General features: G+C 34.7%; 1 protein-coding gene across 10 annotated transcripts in view; it reads right to left on the reverse strand.

Moving 5' to 3' along the window:
- RALGAPA1 (Ral GTPase activating protein catalytic subunit alpha 1) overlaps window positions 1–22,316 on the reverse strand; it is a 262,117-nt gene that overhangs the window by 126,068 nt on the left and 113,733 nt on the right. For 7 of the 10 annotated variants that reach the window (XM_045848425.1, XM_045848423.1, XM_045848424.1 and 4 more), the window contains 11 exons: window positions 20,027–21,562; window positions 18,146–18,270; window positions 16,658–16,874; window positions 15,133–15,309; window positions 12,376–12,528; window positions 9,011–9,204; window positions 8,660–8,758; window positions 7,769–7,924; window positions 6,328–6,456; window positions 2,185–2,310; window positions 1,017–1,075 (listed from right to left, as the gene is read on the reverse strand). In XM_045848425.1, coding sequence (XP_045704381.1) covers window positions 1,017–1,075; window positions 2,185–2,310; window positions 6,328–6,456; window positions 7,769–7,924; window positions 8,660–8,758; window positions 9,011–9,204; window positions 12,376–12,528; window positions 15,133–15,309; window positions 16,658–16,874; window positions 18,146–18,270; window positions 20,027–21,562 — 2,971 coding nt within the window. The remainder of the gene's footprint in view (window positions 1–1,016; window positions 1,076–2,184; window positions 2,311–6,327; window positions 6,457–7,768; window positions 7,925–8,659; window positions 8,759–9,010; window positions 9,205–12,375; window positions 12,529–15,132; window positions 15,310–16,657; window positions 16,875–18,145; window positions 18,271–20,026; window positions 21,563–22,316) is intronic. The other 3 variants (XM_045848431.1, XM_045848430.1, XM_045848429.1) reach the window with 1 other exon arrangement.

Here is a 22,316-nt window from a genome sequence, read left to right on the forward strand (position 1 = left end):
AGAGAGTCCCAAAGTAGTTGGACCCAAGGAAGCACACACCAAGGCACATCAGAATTAGATTACCCAAAGTTAAAGATAAGGAGAGAATCATAAAAGCAACAAGAGATAAGGAGAGAGTTACCTACAAAGGAGTACCCATAGACTGACAGCTGATTTCTCAAAAGGAATCTTACAGGCAAGAAGGGGCTGGAAAGAAGTATTCCAAGTCATGAAAGGCAAGGATCTACATGCAAGATTACTCTATCCAGCAAAGCTTTCATTTAGAATGGAAGGGCAGATAAAGTGCTTCCCAGATAAGGTCAAGTTAAAGGAGTTCATCATCACCAAGGGCATCACCAAGCCCTTTTTATATGAAATGTTAAAGGGACTTATCTAAGAAAAAGAAGACCAAAACTATGAATAGTAAAATGACAACAGACTCACAACTATCAACAATTGAACCTAACAACAAAAACAAACTAAGCCAACAACTAGAGCAGGACCAGAATCACAGAAATGGAGATTGCATAGAGGGTCATCAGCGGGGAGGGGGAGAAGGAAGATTGGGGGATAAGGTACAGGGAATAAGAAGCATAAATGGTTGGTACAAAATAGACAGGAGGAGGTTAAGAATAGTATAGGGAATAGAGAAGCTGAAGAACTTATACATATGACCCAGGGACATGAACTGAGAGGGTGGAATGTGGGTGGGTGGGGTGCAGGGTGGAGGGGAATAAAGCTGGGAAAATGGAACAACTGTAATAGCATAATCAATAAAATACATTTTTAAAAAACTCTCAAGAAAGAAAAAAGTTATTTCCAATACAGAGGGTAAAGATACTGAAAGGATGACTAGTATTATTTTAGTGAATCATATTTAAATAATGCAAAAAGTATTTAATCATCCAAATAATTTAAATTTATAATTCAAAATTGCTTTTGTGTATCTGAAACAATGTGGATGGCTAAATAATTCAATCAACTTTTAAAATAAGGTTCCTAATAGTTATGACAAGTCTTAAGAATATCTGACTTACCGTGCAGGACCAGAGGGCTCATCTCTTGCTGAGCTTAATACAGTTTTGATTATAAGTTCCTAAAATAAAGGGGATATAGAAGCAATGAGTAAGAGTTCATGTATTAATTCAACAAATATCAATTGGCTACTATGCCAGGTGATAGGAATACTATAGTGAGAAGTCTTTGTTCTCACATACATACTTTTAAATATTACTCATAAAATGAGCTAGAAAGATAAAACAATGGTATGATCCGAATGTCCCCCAGCCCCTGGCAAATTCACATGTTGAAATCCTAGTCCCAGAGGTCATGAGGGTGGAACCTTTATGAATCAGATTAATGCTCTTACAAAAGAGACCCACAACAGAGCATGGTGGCTCCTTTCACTTTGTGAGGACACAGGGAGAAGGCCCTGGATGAACCAGGAAGAGGACTCTCACCTGAACGCAATTATGCTAAATGCTTAACCTCAAACTTCTCAGCCTCTAGAAATGTGAAAAATAAATTTTTGTCGTTTTCATAAGCTATCCAATCTGTAATATCTTGTTATAGCAGCCCAAAACAACTTTTCACTGATTTTTTACTTGAAACTTTAAAAAAGGCTTATAGGCCTAAAAAAAAATAGGGGCCTAAATTTTCAAGGTTTAATATCTGTGTTAAGTTCTACCTGCAATTTATACAGTCACGGTTTAATTTTGCACCATCTTCTGTTTAAGCCTGTTAAAACTTTGGTACAATGGCAGCCCAAACCCCAATTCCTACAGCAGAACTGATTATTTTGTTTGATTCCTCACATTGGGAAATTGGGAAAGGGTGAGAGGCAATATGCAGGTTTAGTGCCATTTCAATCTTAGAAGCCTTGCATTAGCAGCATAGTATTTGACACACATAGAATGTTTCAATAAATAGCCAATGAATGAATGAATAAATCCTAAGAGATTGGTATGTGAGTAGGTTCAATAATAAGAAAATGTTTCCAAAGCAATTAAAAACACACAAAAAGGCTATGGTCCTAATGGACATTCTAGCCTTTGTGTCAGAGGAGTATGGCTGGTTAATATTACTTAAAAATTGTGTGGATTTCTAAGAAAGGAAAGAATAGAGATTTTATTGAATATTCATTATGATTATACTGTCATTTAAATACTAAGAATTAGTATTTAAAAATTAGTATTGGTTTCTTACCTTAACATCTGTAAACTGAGACACAGCAATATCCGGAATATTGGGATGGAGAGCCGGCAATTCACAATATAAGTTAGGAAAGCAAACCAAAGATCCCAGAAGAACTTGTGCTTCCACTCTTGGTGCCTATATATCCAGATTTTTTAAATCTTTAAAATGCGTTCATGTTATTAAATTACCCCCCAAATTACTTTATCACCTAACCATATTACACAGAGAAGTGAGCGAATAAGACAAAATTAAAAAAAAAAAAAGTGGAAAACACAAAAAAGATTCAGGTTTCACCTACATTTTCCATACGAACTATTTATTTTTATTTATTCTCAATAAATGCAACAAATAGCAGAACTTTTCTTAAGAGCAACTAACAAGCAGAAATTACATGTAAATATAAAAGGACATTTTAGCTAACAACATAAAATTACCCTAATTTGGGGGGAAAATATAAATACTTTTGTTTTAAAGGCAATTCATACATTGTAACACATTGTTCTTTAAAATTTTTAAATTAAATTTATTGGGTGACATTGGTTAATAAATAATAACATTGTTCAAATGAATATATGACTCAATTCACTAGATTATATTTGTTACTATCTAAGAACTAGTAAAATAACTAAGAAGAAAAATCTTAATTATATTTTCAATAAATTATTCTAAATGATTTTTATATTATGTACATTAGGAAAAGCATTGCCTGTACTACTTACTAAAAGCAAACTTAGAATTCATGCTCAGACTGCAGATGAAGGATGTTTTCCTTAGCTGTATTAAGCCATTCCTAAAGTATTAGCACTGAATATTTCTTTTCTTTCTCTGACTTCTTACATGCCTACCAAACACTGACATCAACCTACTATTACAGTGCTATGTTTACTAAAATAACTACAAATTGATTTGTATGTTTAATAATACCTAACAAAAATGCTAAAACAATCCATTAGAAATATAATACTTCTATTCACATAAATCAAGAACCTATCTTCACCAGGATTTCCTTATGTTAATAAGTGCTATAATGGAGGATATAGAGTAGAACTTCATAATAATTTCCAACTCATTTCTGTATTTTAAAAAATCTAGATTTATAGATACAAGGCAGCAGCAGAAATGGGCAGGGTAAAAGCTGGTGGTCACCATCCTAATTTAAAGTAAGTTACCCTATAAAAACGAAACTGATCAAAAAATCATTATTTAATGAAAGATTACATACAGGTTTTTCTTGAAAGGTGGATAAGGTAACTGGAAATGTTCAGGTATATAGATATAATGGGGGCAGACCTGGAATGTGATTGGAATTAAGAAAAGCAAAAACTAATTAATTATTTTGTAATATGCCTGGCAGGGGATGGAATGGTGGTGACTAACAAAATGATGATATGTATGGGATCTAAACTGGAAATCCAAGGAGCAAGATGTATACTGTGTACCTGAAACATCATCCAGAAGAAGACTGTCCTTAACCTTATTGTGAAAATGTGGATATCAAATTTGATTCCTGCAATCAAACCTGATTAATTTAGTTTCCTATGCTGTCTTTCTCGACAGGTATTCCTCATATGAACCAGGATGACTATTTTCTAAATTTTCTGGAGGATGTTACATAAGTAGTCTTCTAGATGTGCAGGAGGGAAGTGCAGTCACATAAAATAGATGCCTATGGACATGAGGGCTTAATTCTCTTGCAGAACCTTGAGAAAGGATGCAGGAAATATGCTGACTAGTCATCTGGAATAACTGGCCCATTGAACAGTAATAGTTTTCATAGTAAACTGGTAAAAAATGGCAGTGGTTTATGGATCGGTCTCTGCTAAGCTCTAGAAACTGTTTGCCTGTATCCAAGAGATTGACAATCTGTGTACACTGATACTATGATAATATATTGTCTTGTTACTTTTTATCATCTTTAGTTTGTCTCCCATTTAATGTACTCCTAGATTAATAGTTATTTAATATTCTCAAAGCACAGATTCCATCACCTCTCTCTACTTGAAAAAATTTAACTGTTCATCTAATATAAAAAATTATAATCTGAATCATAGCATTCAAAACCTCCCAAGACGCAGTAGTCTAAAGCAGTGCTTCTTAATCTTTAATGTCTACATTAACCATTTGAACTATAGTTAAAATGTGTATTCTATTTCAGTACATCTGGGACTGGGTCTGAGATTCTGCATCTCTTAACAAGTGCCCAGATCATGACAAATATTGCTGGTGTGTAGACCATGTTTTGGGTAGCTGGGATCTAAAATATCTTTCTGTTCTTTTTGTCTTCTACTCTCTAGTTAGGTTAACTAGCTTCTAAACAATTATTTATTGTTCCTTGAACATAATCTACTCATGCCTCTTTCCCTCAGCCTGAAATATCATCTCTCATCTCCTTCCTCACATATAAAAATACTACTAATTTTTCAAGGACATATTCAAATATCTTTCACATGAAAACCCCCCAATATCCCAAACCAAATAAGATCTCTCTTTTGTCTGAATTACTATATAATTTTAATTTATTTAACAGACTCTCATATTGTACAATGTATCATATAATGTCCCAACCATGTTACAAATATTAATTACTTTAATCCTTATAAAATAATTCTATGAGAAAGGTTATCTCCATTTTATAGCTGAAGAAACTGAGACAGAGGAATTAAGTAGTAACTTGTACAAGGTCTCACAGCTAATAAGTGGCAGAGCCGGAATCCAAACCTAGGCAGACTAGCTCCAGACTCCATCCTTTTAACCACTATGCTAAACTCCTACTGGTATCTATTGATTATCCATATTCTATAGTTGTTAATATACTTTCATATTTTCCCGGCAGCAGTCTACATTGCTTGAACACAGTTTTATCTCATTTATTCTATATCCTTCTGTATTCCACTCATGGAACACTTTGTACCCAAGGGGAAACAAAACTTTAATAATAGTAAAAGGGCTTACCACCATGTTTAACATATACTGTGCTGAATAAATACTAACACATTCAAATAATAAATACCTACAACTGTGATGCTGGGCTAGGCCCTGGAGACGCAAGATGGGTAAGACATGATCACTGTTCTCAGAGAACTGGAGAAATGGGATTAATAACTAGCTCTACATATAGGTTCTTCTTTTATTTGATTTCCTCTAGGTGATTGTATACAGTTTCATGGCTTTCAGTACCATCTGTAAAGTAATGTTTCCTAGCTTTACATTTTCAGTCCTAATGTCTCATTTGACCTCCTGAGTAATATACGCAATGGCCCTCCTGACATCTCTGCATGGATGTCTAATAGACAGCCCACTATGCCCCAAATAGAACTCCTCCTCATTCACTCTTGGTCTTTTGCAGTTTATAACTTTTGCAAGTTATAAAGTGCTAGTCAAGTATTACTGATTTTTCTCTCCCTAAAACTCTTAGAATTTCCTAGTGGGCTTTCAGTTAATTGTTGTTTCTTATTTATACTTTGATCCAGAGTGATGTTTCTAAAATGCAAATTTGACCATGTCCCTCTTTTCTTAAAATCCTTCAATAGTTTTCTATTCAGTCTTTCCTTAGGATGAAATCTAATCTCTTCAGCACTATAAATACAGTCACTGCTTTTCCCTTCAGTTCGCCTCTGCCACTTCCAACTATACTGTTAACTTGGCGCTGTCTCAAAGCTCCACAGGGGTAAAAGGCAGAAAACTGTACTTGAACAACAACAACAACAACGGCAGCTCAACAGCTGCATAAAAATCCTCACATACTGTTTGAATTTAGAGTATATTCCTAGACTGTATTTCTGGGTTACTCCACCTCTGTTTCTTTGTTTTCTTTTTCTTATAGTTCATTGCCCTCTCTTTACTTTCTTCTCTCCTTCTGTTTCTTTAGATTTTCTCAACTGAAACTTCTGTTTTGTCACGCAGATTTAGTTCATTTTTATAGCTCCTGGATCAATTCATCAACTAACTTTAGTACTTTCTTATACTTCAAAATTTCTTATTTATTTTTTCTTAATGTCAGAGCAGCAATCAATTCCAATTAAACTGTGAAACTTCCCAAACATCAGATTGCTATATTTTTTGTTAACAATTGCTTTGCCTTTGTTGCTTTGTTAGTTGACTCCTGTTTAACTGAGATTGTTATATTATGAAGAACAGGAAATAAAAACTTACATTTAGAAAAGCTGAAGAAGCCACTCTGCCAGCTGCTACAATAAAATCCATAATAAGCATTGTGGCACCAGGCAAACCAAGTGAAAAAAATTGAGGTGAACAGTGCTTGATGATTGTATTGACAATATCCTTAGGAATAAGGAAAGAAGGTGGGAAAAAAATATCACAAATGTAATCTTGAGTATCAGCTAATCGATACCCTTAAAAATAGGTATCACATGAAATACTAAAACAGGTAATTACTAAACACTGGCTGACTAATTACAAACACTAATTTTAATTTCTCCAAATAATCCACACTTCGTATTGTATTCTGTCAAAGTAAATGTAAAACACATTTGTTTAACTGATGCCAATACAGCATTTTTTTTCACAAGTTAGAAGGCTCTTTATTTCAGCTAAAACCAAATTGCAGAGTAGCTGCTCCTGCTATTCATTGCTTTCATGTGATAAATCTGATCTCTGAAGTTACATGACCTACATATGGCACCTGAAGAGACAGATTCTCTTTTTCAGATAAAGTGAATTCCTTTCATGATGGATAGCTAGCATGAGAAATCTAGGTGTAGACATTTTTGAGGGAATATTCTTAACTTGGTTATTCATCTACTTGCTTTTGAAATTTACCATGAGAATGCAGTCTGTTAGATTGTATTACTCAATCTGATTTATCTTAAACAAAAGCTCTCTTTTTCTAGTAATTAAGAGTGCCAATTTATCTGTGACGTGTTTATAAGATAGAACATTGTAATTATTTCTAATTAATGTAAAAAGTTTTTTCATTTTTCAGAAAGTGATGCAATTATCTTTTAATATAAATTTAATGCTCTTCAAATGAACTGAAAGTGAAATTTAACCACATTTGACAAAACTGTTTACATTATCTTGACTTAAAACCTCCCACAATTTTTATCTCATGGCCCGAATCAAGACCCCTGAAGTAGTGTTCTAGAGTCATGATTATGACTGGATATTGCAATAACTGATTGATACAAACGCCAAGTCATTGTAATTATCATTATGCTCATACAATTTATGGTAGTAAGAAAATGTGATGTGTTGACTCTTGGAGTGGAAAAACACTGCTAACTGCTGCATGACTAGAAGAGTAAATCCATAGGCCTCAAGTGCCAATTATCAAGTACAAAACGCCTAAGTTGTCGTCAATGTAAACAAATGATGCTTTAATCTCTTCAAAAAGCAAACCGGTTGGTATAACATTAGAGGAATGGTGCATTTAATAATCAAGTCAGTCCCTTAACTACTACAGCTTCTTTTTTTCACCTACATTTAAAAAAAAATGAAGTTATAAAATGGAAGGTGTAAATAAACCATTACCTAAGGAAAAAATTTTAATTCTAAACCTAAAATGTCAAAAGTTAAACCATGGAGAACCAAAGATAAACATACAAAGCAACTTGAAGAAAGTGTATATGTTTACCTGATCAATATGAAGTAATCCACAATGCATTATATTATAGAAATGTGTCAGAAAATCTCTATTTGGAGAAACATCTTGTCTTCTTTTCATTGTATTGCAAATAAGTTTATAAGCATGTAATTTACCTTGCTTATATTTGTCAGTCAACATGGTTGCCTACAATTAGAAGATAATGGTTTTAATACTCAAAAACAAATACTATTTGTTAAATACTTAAACATTTGAATATATCAAACAATACATTTATTTTCATTTATTTCTATGTTGTCCCAATTTCTTTACTGAACTATCTAAACTATTACCAGTAAAATAATACAGGCCCTGGATGGTGTGGCTCAGAGGATTGAGTGCCAGCCTGCGAACTAAAGGGTCACTGGTTCAATCCCCAGTCAGGGCACATGCCTGGGTTATGGGCCAGGTTCCCAGTAGGGGCTGCAGAGGTGCAACCACACATTGATGTTTCTCTGCCTCTTTTTCTCCTTCCCTTCCCCTCTGTCTAAAAGTAAATAAAATCTTTTAAAAATGTAAAAAAAATGATATAGTGTAGGTATGAATAACCAGTTTCACTTAGGAAAATGCATCAAACATTATCAAATGACATTTGAAAGAATTACAGCTTTAAAAGTACATACATACTGTAACACACACGCAGAGTTAGTATTTCATTAAATACAATGAAATACATGATTTTCTATAAAAATGATGCATCCTGTACAATAATTTCACTATGCCAACTCCCTGCACTGTATTAACCCTAAATGACTAAAAACTAAGTGCCTACTAGAAGAAAGACTATACAAGAGCTCTAATATCTGTCAAATGTTTAAGACTGACCACATACTTATATGCTAAGTGAACTGCTTACACTGATATTTTATATATTAAGCTTACCTTGAAAAGCCAAGGTGTAAGAATTCTCAGTGGAGGAATAAGTATTGGTGGAGAAGGGGAGGTCAGGTTATCAGTTGAAATGCCAAGGTTATCTCTTATCTGTAATTTTCAAATAAAATGCAACACACCTATTAAAAGTGTTCTCTCTTCCAATTTGTTTTACTTTAAACTTGAGATTAAGCCCAGTATCTACCACTAACTACATATTTAATCGTGATTAAGTGAGTTCATCATGGTAGCACTAATTTATAGTAAGGGGGTAGGGGGGTGGTGTGACGATGTTATTTAAGGCTTCTACTTCTTAATACTTTATTTTACTTTCCTTCTCCCCTAATATCTTTTCTTTCTCACCTTAGCTAAATTCTGCCAAAGTTCACAGAGGTAATCAAAAACTTGGGCATGTATTTCAGGGTCCATAATGGCATTGACATCTCCCAAAATGCCTAGCATTCTTCGCCACATTACAGTAGCAACATCAGCATGCCACCCTGTGAGAGTACCCCCTGCCATCACACTACAGCATTCAGATGGAAATTCACTGATTTCTATAAAAAAAAATACACAGTGTCAGTAAATTTTGTAGAGTCAATCACAAAAACACAAAAGAGTTGAATTAGCAATCTTAAGTATCTACAAAAGTGAATAAAAGAAATGACAATAGGCATTACTGTTATTTTTTTCCTAAGGTGAAAACATTATCGGTTCATAATTCCTTATTATGGCAATAATTACTCAATAGTGTTTCTATCTAGATTTGCCTAAGGAGGAAATGATGAAATACCAGATGGAGAAGTTTATGTTTGACATAAAGATATATACTCTAGTAATTACTTCAGGTTTTATCATCAAATTAATACAAAATCTCAAGCTGAAGGTAGAATCCTACAGGAAGTCTTTATAAGTCTGTTTCTTTGTAGTCAAAATTTGTAAAGAAATATACTTCACAATTATGCCAGAACTAGCATTAAGTGGGCTATCAAATGACATGGAAAATACACATTTAACTAAAATTTTAAAAGAATCTAAAATGTCCATAATTATATTTTTGGTTATTAATATTGGCAAAATTATATGTAAGAAATACAGGTAACCTTGGATCCTACTGTCATTTCTATCACTAATTATGTGATATACAAGTTACTAAAAAACCTCCCCAATGCTATACTTTTTTTATTTGTAAAATAGATGGTTTAGCTGGGTATCATCATTATAGGTCTTCTCCAGCTTTAAAAAATCTACTATTAAATTTTAAAATTTTTATTGAATGCATTAGGGTGACATTGGTTAATAAAATTATATAGGTTTCAGATGTATAGTTCTGTAATATATAAAACCTATTATTCTACTCAATGTATATAGTGGAGAAGGCAAAATCATCAGAGAATCAGCAAAAATTTTTCTGTTAGATAAATTCTCAATGTACTGATAATTTATGTTTGTTAGTATCTGTATATCCTTTACTCTTAATGTTTACCTTTTTTCTCTTTGCTTGTAAAGTGTACAATAATTGACTGTATTATTAAAAAGTCTTTCACAGTAATAAAAAAATAGGCTTCTGGTGTAAACCCACTAAAATAAAACAAAAGAAGGCCTGCAGTTTTAACCATCACTGTTAAGATGTCTCTCTACAGACCCTTCATAATACAGTGATAAATCAACTGCTTTGTCTCTAATTTATCCTTCTCAAAGTAAAATTGACAAAATTTTAAATGATTACAAAGCAAGCAACAATGTGTGATTCTTTAAATCCCAGATTGGGCTGGTGGTGGCGTGCAGTAGCTATAAATGATATTTTTGGGAACTTGATTATGAACTAAAATTACAGTGATGTATCAATATTAAATATCTTGAATGTGGACATATGGTGGTCATGCAGGTAAATAAATGTATACTTATTCTTAGGACATTCTTGTTGAAGTGTTTAGCTGTGAAGAGTCTGCTATTTATAATTCACTCTTAAATGACTTGGCAACACCCCCCAAATTTAAAAAAGGTATGGTGGAATTTTTTTGTGTGGGGGGGTGCCTGTGTATGCAGATACAAAGGGATAAAGAGGGAAAATGTTAACTGGTGAATTTATCTAAGGGATTTATGGGTATTCACTTTACTAGCCTTGCAACTTTTCTAAAAGTTTGAAATTTTTTCCCAAATGTCAGGAAGAAAACAGAAAACAAACAAAAAATTGCAAGCCAAAAGAGGAAAGAGAAAGTCAGAAACCCACGACCAGATAATTAAGGCTATGTACTTCCAAGGAAATAGCACATTAATGAATACCTTTAAAAAAATGGTCATTTGGCTTTAAATTTTTTCCTTTGGTCAAAGAGCAAATCCACTACATTACCAATGAAACTCAAGTTTTGTGTTATTTATTGTAAATATCTCACTATGTCCTTGACCAAAGTTTTTAGCATATCTGCAAAATGACTTCTTATCCTGACGCTTATTATATCATGTAGGGCTTAGCAAAAATAATTTGATTTTCAATTTGTAGTTTTTAAGGTTTCCTAGTCACTTTTTAACATTTACTTAATAAAAATAAAGAGCTTCCCAAACAACAAAAAACTAAAGAAGTTCATCATCACCAAACCATTATTATATAAAATGGTAAAGGGACTTATTAAAGAAAAAGATCAAAACTAGCAACAATAAAATGGTAATAAATACCTATCTATCAACAACTAATTCTAAAAAACAAACTAATAAGATCAGAAACAGAATTATGGATACGAAGAACATTTTAACAGTTGCTAGATAGAAAGGGGATTTGGGGGGGATGGGTGAAGAGGTGAGGGAATTAAGGACAAATAGGGAGTTACAGAAGTCATAGGGATATAGAGTACAGCATAGGAAATGGAGTAGCCAAAGAACTTATACACATGACCATGGACATAAAGAAAGATGTGGGAACTGTCTGAGAGAACAGGAGGTACTGGGTGGAGGGGTGCAAAGGGGGTAAAATTGGGCCAACTGTAATAGCATAATCAATAAAATATAATTGAAAAGAAAATAAAAATGCTTCATTTGGGTGGTCTACTTTATAATTAAATTTAGTTGATACACTTGTAGAATCAAAATAAAAACAAGTGATTTAATCAATTGTTTCATTGGAAGCCTGATTAGCAAATGATAATTCTACTACTTTCTCCTGTGAGCCAGCAGGTTCTACAAATACAACATTAAGAATAATGATGCTAAATTATGTATTTCCTGCTTTAGGAAATGAATAGCAGTGTATCAATGATAATACAGGGTCTGGCACAAATAATGCCCCTCTTTTATTGCAAAATCATAAGCATGTAATGCTTTAACATAATAATATCACACTCAAGCACACCATATGACATTTTAGATGAAATGTTCAAATTAAAACTATAAATTATTACACCCATATTATTACCCTACCAACCACATTCAAGCAGGCATTACTTCTGCCAGACCCTGTATAATACAAAATTGATGCAATCACTAATACTAGAACTGTAATCAACTATGATAAAATAACAAATAACTAAAATCAGAGTATAAATATCTTTCTTTAAGAGCAAGAAAAAAAAATGATAGTAACAAATTTCCAAAAGACTTAGAAAAGTCCAATAATAAAATACTACATAATAAATATGTACATAATAATCAAGTACAAGGTGCCTTATTTTAAGATCTCTTGACATTAATGCCCTGAAAGGAGAAATGGCAAATATCTAATTTCCAAATATTGCCTAGGTCATCTGGAGTCTGAAGAACAGAGTGGTGAAGCTTCTCATCAAGCTGTAGATCTTTGTGTTCCATATGATCTATATTCAGTGTGGAAGGAGAAGGTGTTTGTGACCTGGATCCCAAAGCTGAGTGAACTGGAGAAGCACTTTCAGAACCTGTAGATATGAATTTCACAAAATTAGTATAAAGGGGATATTCAATACCCTCTACCAAAGACATAATGGTTAAAGCCCCAATAAAACAGAAATTGAAAAATCAAAAGCTAAAAAAGGTTATATATTAGCCAAAGAGGTAAAATCATAATATTATATAAAACTTTGTATCTAGGGATCTCATTTCATGTCTACCATAAAACTAGTAGGAATTAGAATCGGACATACCAGTTAATAGGAGCCATCAGTGAAAGCAAGAATCTCTACTCCCATTCCTGGTATAGCTATAGAAACTCTGGTACCCATTGCTATTCTATTTCATTTACTTCAATCTTGGGGCCATGAACTGTATATGCCACCATCATTGCCAGCCTAATTACAATGGTCCCTGGTGGTCCTTGAGTCTTTAGTCTCCCTCTCATTCCTATTGCTTCTTCCCAATCCATTCTCCATAAGACAGAAAAAAAGATCTAACAATCTAATCTAATCATGTCACTCCCTCATTTAAAATCTTTCAATGGCTCCTTAGTGGACTCAGCATAAGCCCAAACTTCTTAGTGTGTTTCCCTGTCTTTCTGCAACTTTCTTACTGCTCTACTACCCCTCTAGTACAGTGATTTTCAACCTTTTTCATCTCATGGCACACATGAATTAATTATTAAAATTCTTTGGCACACCAAAAAATGTAGTGTTTGCTGATCTGACAAAAAATAGGTATAATTTTGATTCATTCACACCAGATGGCTATGGTTGTATGGCTGTTTTTGAGGAGTGGAGGTGGTGGGGGCAATCTAAGGGCAAAGAGGTCATTGCCCTTGCCCAAATAGTCAGACATTGCATGTTTAAAAATTCTTGCAGCACACCAGTTGAAAATCACTGATATAACCCATTAGCTCCTGTCTTCTACTCAGCTCCAATTCTGCAATCTGGTAGGCTAATGTTCTTACCTATCCTCTAACAGAAGAGATGTGGAAGAGGCACAGTATGAAAACAAAGGATGGGTTCCTGCCTATCCAGTATTCCCACTGGCCACATTTTGTCTGCTTGGGCCCTTGGCCAGTGTGGTTCCGTTGGAGCTGTGTCCTATAAATCTGGTCAGGGCACATGCCTAGCTTGCTGGTTTGGTCCCCAAGCGGGGTGGGTATGAGAGGCAACCAATCGATGTTTCTCTTTTCCTTCCCCCCTCTCTAAAATCAATAACCATGGACTTGGGTGAGAAGTAAGGGAAAAGAAAGAAGGAAAAGAAAGAAAAGGAAAGAAAAGGAAGGGAAGGGAAGGGAAGGGAAGGGAAGGGAAGGGAAGGGAAGGGAAGGGAAGGGAAGGGAAGGGAAGGGAAGGGAAGGGAAGAAGGGAAGGGAAGGGAAGAAGGGAAGGGAAGGGAAGGGAAGGGAAGGGAAGGGAAGGGAAGGGAAGGGAAGGGAAGGGAAGGGAAGGGAGGGAAGGGAAGGGAAGGGAAGGGAAGGGAAGGGAAGGGAAGGGAAGGGAAGGGAAGGGAAGGGAAGGAAAGGAAAGGAAAGGCCTCCCATGGCCCCAAATATCCAGGTTTCACAGTGACTTAATGTTTTACCTTAGAAAAAAATTTCATCTGCTTGATTTGGCTGAGGAAATGTGCCTAATTCAGGCATGCAGAAATCCCTGCACCAATCTTGCAAGTTCCAGCCAACCCCAGGATGCAAAAGCCACCCTGCTGATATTTAAACTGGAAAGGATAATCTCCCACCAAAGGGCACAAACTGCAGTGGAAAGCAGACTGAATCTGGCTCATACAGTGGAACCCCTGAGCTACCAGCCACTAGCTAGCTGCTCAGGCTCCTGATGATCACGGCACTAATTCTGCAATGATGTGGAACTGTATTTCACAATTGAATTTCAGGTTCTCGAACCTGAGTTGTCATGTTATTGTTGGGTTTGACCACACAAAAAAAGCTGCTGAAAGGAATAATTTACTGTATAAACACAGAATATTACTATGTTTAAAAAAATAGGCTTTCTAACAGGCAGTGCACTTTACATTTTCTATAATACTTTGCCAAAGAAATCTATAAAAATCTAAGTTGATACTGAATGACAGTGAAAAAGGTAGAGTACAGTAGTTCTTAACGTTTCTGTAGGTATCTATTTAAAAATTGCTGCAGGAAATGCTCTGGTGTAAACATACACAAAATTTTGCATACAATATTAGGAGTTCATAGAGTCCCCTGAAGCTTATCCATGTAGACTCTAGATCAAGAAACTTTTTTTTTTAAGATTTTATTTATTTATTTTTAGAGAGGGGAGGGGGGGAGGGAGAGAGAGAGAGAGAGAGAGAGAGAGAAACATCGATGTGCGGTTGCTGGGGGTTATGGCCTGCAACCCAGGAATGTACCCTGGCTGGGAATCGAACCTGGGACACTTTGGTTCCCAGCCTGCGCTCAATCCACTGATCTACGCCAGCCAGGAGGAAACTCTTAAATTAACTTTTTCTCCATTATTACATACAAGAGTAAACAAAAATACTTAAACAGTAATAAGTAATACTTAAAATCTATCAAATCAAATTCTAAACTGAATCTTTGGTGGCTTTTACAAAAATGCACTTAAGGAATACATTCCCTTGAGTAACTTTACCAGTAACCGTTGCAACTTCAGCAGAGAAGGCTTGTTGATTAAGACTGTTTGTTTCAGAATCTATGTGAAGCGTGGTTAGACTGGCTACTTCTTGCTCTTCAGCACTCTGATGATGACCAGAACCTGAATCCACATCAGCAGAGGATACAATCCCAGGATCAGCTCCGAAGCCAAAATCTACAGGAAGAAGAAATGCTAGTACAGAAGTCACAATCACAAAACAAAAATATTTACAAAAAAGACAAAGCTACTTCAGCAAAATGATTAAACATTCATATTCCCCTAAATTTATTCTGTTCATATACCATTCACACAAGTGTAAATAATGCTTGGAATTTTACAGTTAGAAACAAATTTTTAAAAGTCTCATAACTATTAACAACTTAATGATAAAAGACAGACAGACATATATCATCACTATTCTTACCCATGCTTTCTGATAGTTGGTAGTATACTAACTGCTTTTCAAGTATTTTATTTATTTATCTTTATTTTTTAAGTTAAAAAAATTTTATATAGTCCAATTTATCTATTTTTTAAAAGATTTTTATTTCTTTTTAGAGAGAGGAAAAGGGGAGGGAGATAGAAAGAGAGAGAAACATTGATGTGTGAGAGGTACATGGACTGAATACCTCTCACATGTCCCCAACCTGGCCCACAACCCAGGCATGTGCCCTGACTAGGAATCAAACTGGCCATCCTTTGGTTCTCAGGCTGGCACTCAATCCACTGAGCCACATCAGCCAGGGCTCAAGTATTTTATAATCTGTAGTACAGGTATATACAATAAAAATGGTACATATATGGATGATAAAAATAATTTTTCTTTTAAACCATATTCCTAGTCTGAGGTCAGAGCAGTATATAATCATTAAGGGTGGCAAACATGTAATTCTCCAATGTGTCTCCTAGCTCTTCATGAACTTGGCTCCCAAGGATTTAACTTTTTAAACATTTTGTTACCCATCACTGACTACCAAGTGTAATACAGAATTATAGCAGAAAAGCTGTATGGTAGTGATACAGTACCAAAAAATACCACTGATGTCATTTTAACATGAAGCAATTACTCAAGAAATGTTCTGGGTACTGTTGCATTGAACATCACTGTGTCCAACAGACTGAAGCGCTGAACGTGACCAGACAGTGGTTCCCAAGGATGAGTGCATGAAATAATGCCAACTCAGAAGTATGACTGTCTGTGTTTTATTCTAATATCAAGTACATTCTAATTTTTTTTCCTTTCTACATTTTTGGTCTTAAAATATAATTAATTTTATGAAAGGACAGTATACTTTGTTTTTTTAAATGCCTTTAGTTTGGCAAAATAAAGTGGCCTCAACCTGAAGTGATTCCCTAAAACTTCCTTTGGAATTTCACTTAAAAAATGAAATCAAAATATGTGGTAACCCCGTGCCTAAGTAACATTAGAGGCATGACAGTCATGTGATCCATAAGTCAGTCTAGAACAAAAACAATCAACAACAAAACAACCCATAATGCTCATATACAAAAAGATACTTGCTGTCAAATTTTCGGCCATCATACTGGAAAGCACTGAAAGAATCCGAATGACTATCTGAGCTGATAAGATCGCTGCTCCCTGCACTGGCAGGAGAAGTCCATTCTGAGGGTACACCTGGATCATCAACAGGGCGCATTTGGTTCTGCTTGTTTAGAATATCAGGGAGGTCTTTGGGAATTTCGAGGCTGCCTGGACTACTTCCTCTTCTTGTCATGGTCTAAAAATTCAAGAAACATTTACCATTAAGAAAAAAGTTTTAAAATTCTCATCAAACATCTGAAATCTTTAATTTCCAAGACAATTATCACAAGAAATGTTGAGATTTAAGGCCTAAAGTAGGAGGGGGAAAATTAACTGAACAAGTCACGTTAACTGTATGGAGTTGGGAGCTTGAACCACTGTTGGTCAGCCTATAGCAAAAACCCAAATATCAAATGGTGCTGGGCCTGAGGCTCTTAAGCCTCAAAGGATCCATAAAGTGATGGTAAGTTTTGATAGTATACACAGCAAAGTTTTAAGTGGAAAAAGAAGAAGAAGTTAGAAGAGACAGTGAAGGTAGGAAAGAATGACGACAAAGAAGTCATTCTCCAATGATTCTGTAATTTTTTTCTCACTTAAGAAGAAAAGGAACAACTAAAAAATGGGCAAGAAATATAATGGGCCTATAGACTTTCATTAAAAGCAAGCTGAAACCCAAATGGAATATGACCATTCTAAAAAGTAATTCCACATATTAATTTTTCCTTAACAATTAAGCATTATTAAGCAATTAAGAAAATAAAGCTATTTGCCTTTTGTCATAATTCAAACACTTAAAATAAAAATAACTTTAAAATCTATTTCAAAGTTCTCTATAATGATTAAGAAATTTATACTATAGACCTGGCTGGCGTAGCTCCGTGGATTGAGTGCGGGCTGCAAACCAAAGTAAGGCAGGTTCAATTCCCAGTCAGGGCACATGCCTGGGTTGCAGGCCATGGCCCCCAGCAACCACACATTGATGTTTCCCTCTCTCTCTCTTTCTCCCTCCCTTTCCTCTCTAAAAATAAATAAATAAAATCTTTTTTAAAAATCCCAAAATTTTTTTAAAAAAGAAATTTATACTATCAAAAGTACAGGAGCTTGGCGAGAAGACCTCCATTGTTATTTTTCCTGCTAAGGGCTGTCAGCAGACATAAGGGTAACCTATGAGCAATCTGAAACATAGAGGGAGGACTAGGAAGGTAGTGGTTTATACCTAAGTAGATGAGCAAACAGGTATTCTAATCTTTTACTCTGGTCAAAATGATAAGCTTGCTTATTTTATATCTTTAAATAAAAATATTAAAATATGACTTAAAATTTTAATGAAAAAGGGTTAAATTTGGGGGGAAGGCTGTTTTGAATAAAAACTTCCACATCTACATTAGATATAGATGTATATAGGTATATGTCTTTTAGTTTCTCTAGCCTCCTCTCTAAAACCAAATAAAATAAAATAACACTTACTGAGGCATTACCACTTCGAAGTCGTTCTGCTATAAACTCATCCATCAGATCAGGAACATTAGTATTGCTGCTGCCAATATCACTATTAAGAGGAGGCAGTTTTGGGCTCATGTCCTCTTTATTGACTAAAAATAAATAAATAACTATGTATAGTGAGGAAAGCCTTAACTGCATTTTCTAAATTTGAAACAAACAAGAACAACCCAAAACAAATTACCTATGCCACATCAATTATTTGCCAAACATGCATTTATAATTTCTTTCCTTTTAGATTTAATTTTAAGAATTAGTAAATTGACATTTACTTCATTTAACTAAGCAGATGTTAGTCAATTTTCAGTATAACCTTAAATAGCAAGAAAGCTTATAGATAAGCACTAGTTGGAGTTAGGTTAATATTGCCTATAAAGAAACTGGTATATTTATATTTCTTTCCATCTCTATGCTTCTAGTTAGTCTTAATTTATAATTCTATTTTTCCCGAAAGAATATTTGCAAGAAATACATCCCTTAAATCTATGCAAATCTCATTGGGACATAAATGCATTTAAGTTTAGATATTTACAAATAAAAATTCTATGATTTTGACATGTTTCTATTCACTATAAAATCTAATTTTATTGCTTTAACAAAAGAGATTTTCACGATTTTCTGTAAAAAGAAAAACCCAAAATAGTTATCTTGATTTTTTTAATGACTACATTATAATTTACATTAACAGAAAGTATTCAACTTGGGAAATTGATTTATAGAAAGTAAGATATTTATTTCACTATTATGCTCTTAAAAAGTTGTTTTCTCTGCAACGAAAAGAAAATCAGCACTGTTTATATTCCTAATTAACTACAAAGCATTTCAGGTTAAGAAAATACACAGATCAGGAGCTCATTGTGAAATACCATTATCTTTATATGACTGGCCAGGCTTTGCTAAGCTGTCAAATACTGCCCTCAAGTGGCATTAATGGCTCAATGCAAGATGCATTCATTATACAGCGGTCTGTTAATCATGCTAACAAAAAACCATGTTAAACAAATAAAATCAAAACCTACCTTACTGCTGAAAATTAATTTTCTATAATTGTAAGGTTATTTTAAATTTGAATCAAGATAGAACAGTTATCATGTTGCTTTTTGTAATCTGTCCATAGAGGTTCCATATTTAAATCAGGATTGGCTATCATGAAACCTTTATGCACATCTAAAATCTCAGAAAAGAGAAAGTAATGATAAGTGTTTCAAGGACATAACTTGCATTCCATACAAATGAATCAAAACTATAAAGCCTATAGCTTGTTTGGAAATCGCTTAAGTGAAATGGTAACTAATCCACTTTGAGATTTAAGAAACAATTGCCTCTTCATTACAGGTGACTAAAAATGTTGGTGCTGATTCTAGGACTTTGATTCCCGTTATGTTACATAATGTCAAAGTAACAGTCTACCAAGAAAAAAGATAAAAATAAATCAGCAGTGAAATAAATGGATTCAATGATATTGCTAGTGCCCTTTTAAATATAAACTATAGGGGGGCCAGTATCCCAACTCCTCAGAAAACAATTTCAAGGCTCATGTAGTACACACTCAGGAAAACATCTGATTTAGACAGCCTTTGAAAAGTCATTAAAATTTTCCTGTATCTTCCTCTTTCTTATCTGTTCAGCAGCAAAGAGGTTTAACTAAATGCCTTAAAGGGAAATTAGTAATTCAAATAAACATTTTACGCTGGGAAAAATACAGCTGGGAAAAGGCGCATGCATAACCAAACAGAGAGAAAGCAGTGACCATCCCAAAGCTTGATTGCTTATAGCTTGCTTCAGTTGCATTAAGCCAAACTGGTGCTGTCTTTCTCCTTTTGCGCTCTGCACATTGTTAGTGCTCACCTGCAGCTTTCCTTCCAAAATAGCCCATTACATGACTGTACAGATCCCTCAGTGGCGCCTCTGGTGGCATTCTGTTCTGCCTCTGCGGGGAAACATTTGCCTTCGGCTTTGAAAGAGCATGTACAACAGTTTTATAAACGCCACCCAGGGAGCCCTGTGGTAACCCTGCCTCATGACTTGATGATCTTAGCGTACTACGACTACCCAAATGATTACTTGCGATTTCTTCCTTTTGTAATACGGTGGGAATCTCTGTAGATTCCTTAGCTGTTTTACTACTTACTGATGTATTTATTGCATCTAGAGGTCTGTACACACCAGGTTTCACTAGCTCTGTAACAGTATTTGAGCTGGTATGGGGGTTGCTGGTGCTGCTATTGCTACTACTACTAAAGCCACTGAGCTTCCGCAGTCTCATCTTCCATGGAGCCTCTTTGTTTTCCAGAGGATTATAAAACTGAACTGATTCAGTAGATGGTCTAAAAGTAACATGAACACTATTTCGTTTTTTGGCAGCAATTTTCATGATTTTGGCTCTATGAGTTACTGTTTCAGACAAGCTCCTTTTGGTTGGAGAAAGCTTGCTATTGTTTGTAACATGAGGCATTCTACGGTTAACAGGTGCCTTCAGTGTGGTTTTCTTGGCATGAATAATGTGTGGGACAGGTTTTTTTTCATTAATTTGCACACCTTTAACCTTTTCAACTAGTGTTATATCTACACAGGCATCTAATTCAGTGGCTGCTTGTCTATACAGATATTTCCTCTTTTCTTTATCACAAGAACTACCTGAACTAGGTTCCGATGACTGTTTATCACTGTTTGGTAGCTTGGATTTTTCAGCAGTTTTTGTTCTCATAAAACTATCTAATTGGTTAGATGCACTATTACTCATGAAGACAGATGAGTTTTGTTCTTTTTGAAACTGTATGTTTTCAGGAGTCCCAACAAAAGAGGAGATACTTTCTAATTTATTTTCCTGGTCTAAGTATTCTAGTTTATCTAAGGATGATCTTTCATCCCTATTGACTGCAATAATCACTTCCTGAGAAGCTGCTTCTTTACCTAACTCATTTTTACTGTGATTTTCCTGGTTTTCCTTAAAATATTCTTTCAGGGAGGAAAGAAGATCGTCATCGCCTTCAAGGTCAATGTACTGGATTTGTTCAAAAGCTGAATCTGCAAGTTCTACTGGATCTATTAAGTGACAAAGATGGTCATATATGCTATCACCAACTTCCAGAGAAGACTCTCTACTATGAGAATCAGTGATGTAGCTTTCAGTGGATCTAGTTATTGACGAAGCCTCTGTGGAACTCTGCAAGCTTGGCGCATGACGGGATGAACTGTCAATGACAGGAACTGCACCTTTGGCTCGTTCAACAGTGAATGGTTCCAAGATGTCAGAAGTGCTGCTACTACGAGGCAACGGCTGCTCCTCATTCAAAACACCAAAAACTTCATTCCCGGTGTCTTCACTTTGTGAAAAATGTCTGACTCTAGTTGGGCGGGGAAGTATTTGAGTATCATCAATATCTGTAAAAAAAGAAAAATTACGTAGAGTAGAACAATATGAATATGAAAAATAAGTATTACTTTCAACCACACCCTAATCATATGCTTAAAAAAACTGAGATTTTTTTGTAAGCTCAATGAAAGAAAATCTATTAAAAATATAAATGTTTTTAAATAATGATGGGCACAAGCCAATACAGCATGTAGTGTCAATGAATTAGCAAACTACCAGAATATACTTTAAAATGTTAACATGCAGAGAAAGAGACAATGAGGTGATGAAACATTTGGAAGTGCAGTTAAATATAGAGCTGTGCCAATAAATCAAGCAATTCAAACTGCTGTTTAATTTTTCCTACTTATTTAAGTTCCAAGCAGAAAAACTAGACCTTAACATAGAAAGTTGATCTAAATACACCATTGTAAAATCTTACAGGGTGTCATAAACTCTTATTTCCTTCCTTATCAGGCAAGAGGCACCAAAACAACTTTTCTTCCAATCTTGCCTATCTGGTTGATCACATTATTACAAATGAAAATCTCCACCCTCCTCCTAAAGTTCTCTTTGTCAGGAAACTGTCTGTTCTGTGAGGTTTGTATTTAATTTTATTATAGTAGTAACATGAATTCAGCCCTATCAAATAAAATTAATACATTGTTAAAGCACCATTTGATTTACTAAGAAGACACATTCCCTGCCTATCAGTGGCCCATTCCATTAAACCATCAAACCATGAAAATTGTGCCTGTGTCTTCTTACAACTCTTTTTAAGAA

Source organism: Phyllostomus hastatus, unplaced genomic scaffold (assembly GCF_019186645.2).
Source record: "Phyllostomus hastatus isolate PE091 unplaced genomic scaffold, TTU_PhHast_1.1 phas_contig_62, whole genome shotgun sequence".
Classification (NCBI taxonomy): Eukaryota; Metazoa; Chordata; class Mammalia; order Chiroptera; family Phyllostomidae; genus Phyllostomus; species Phyllostomus hastatus.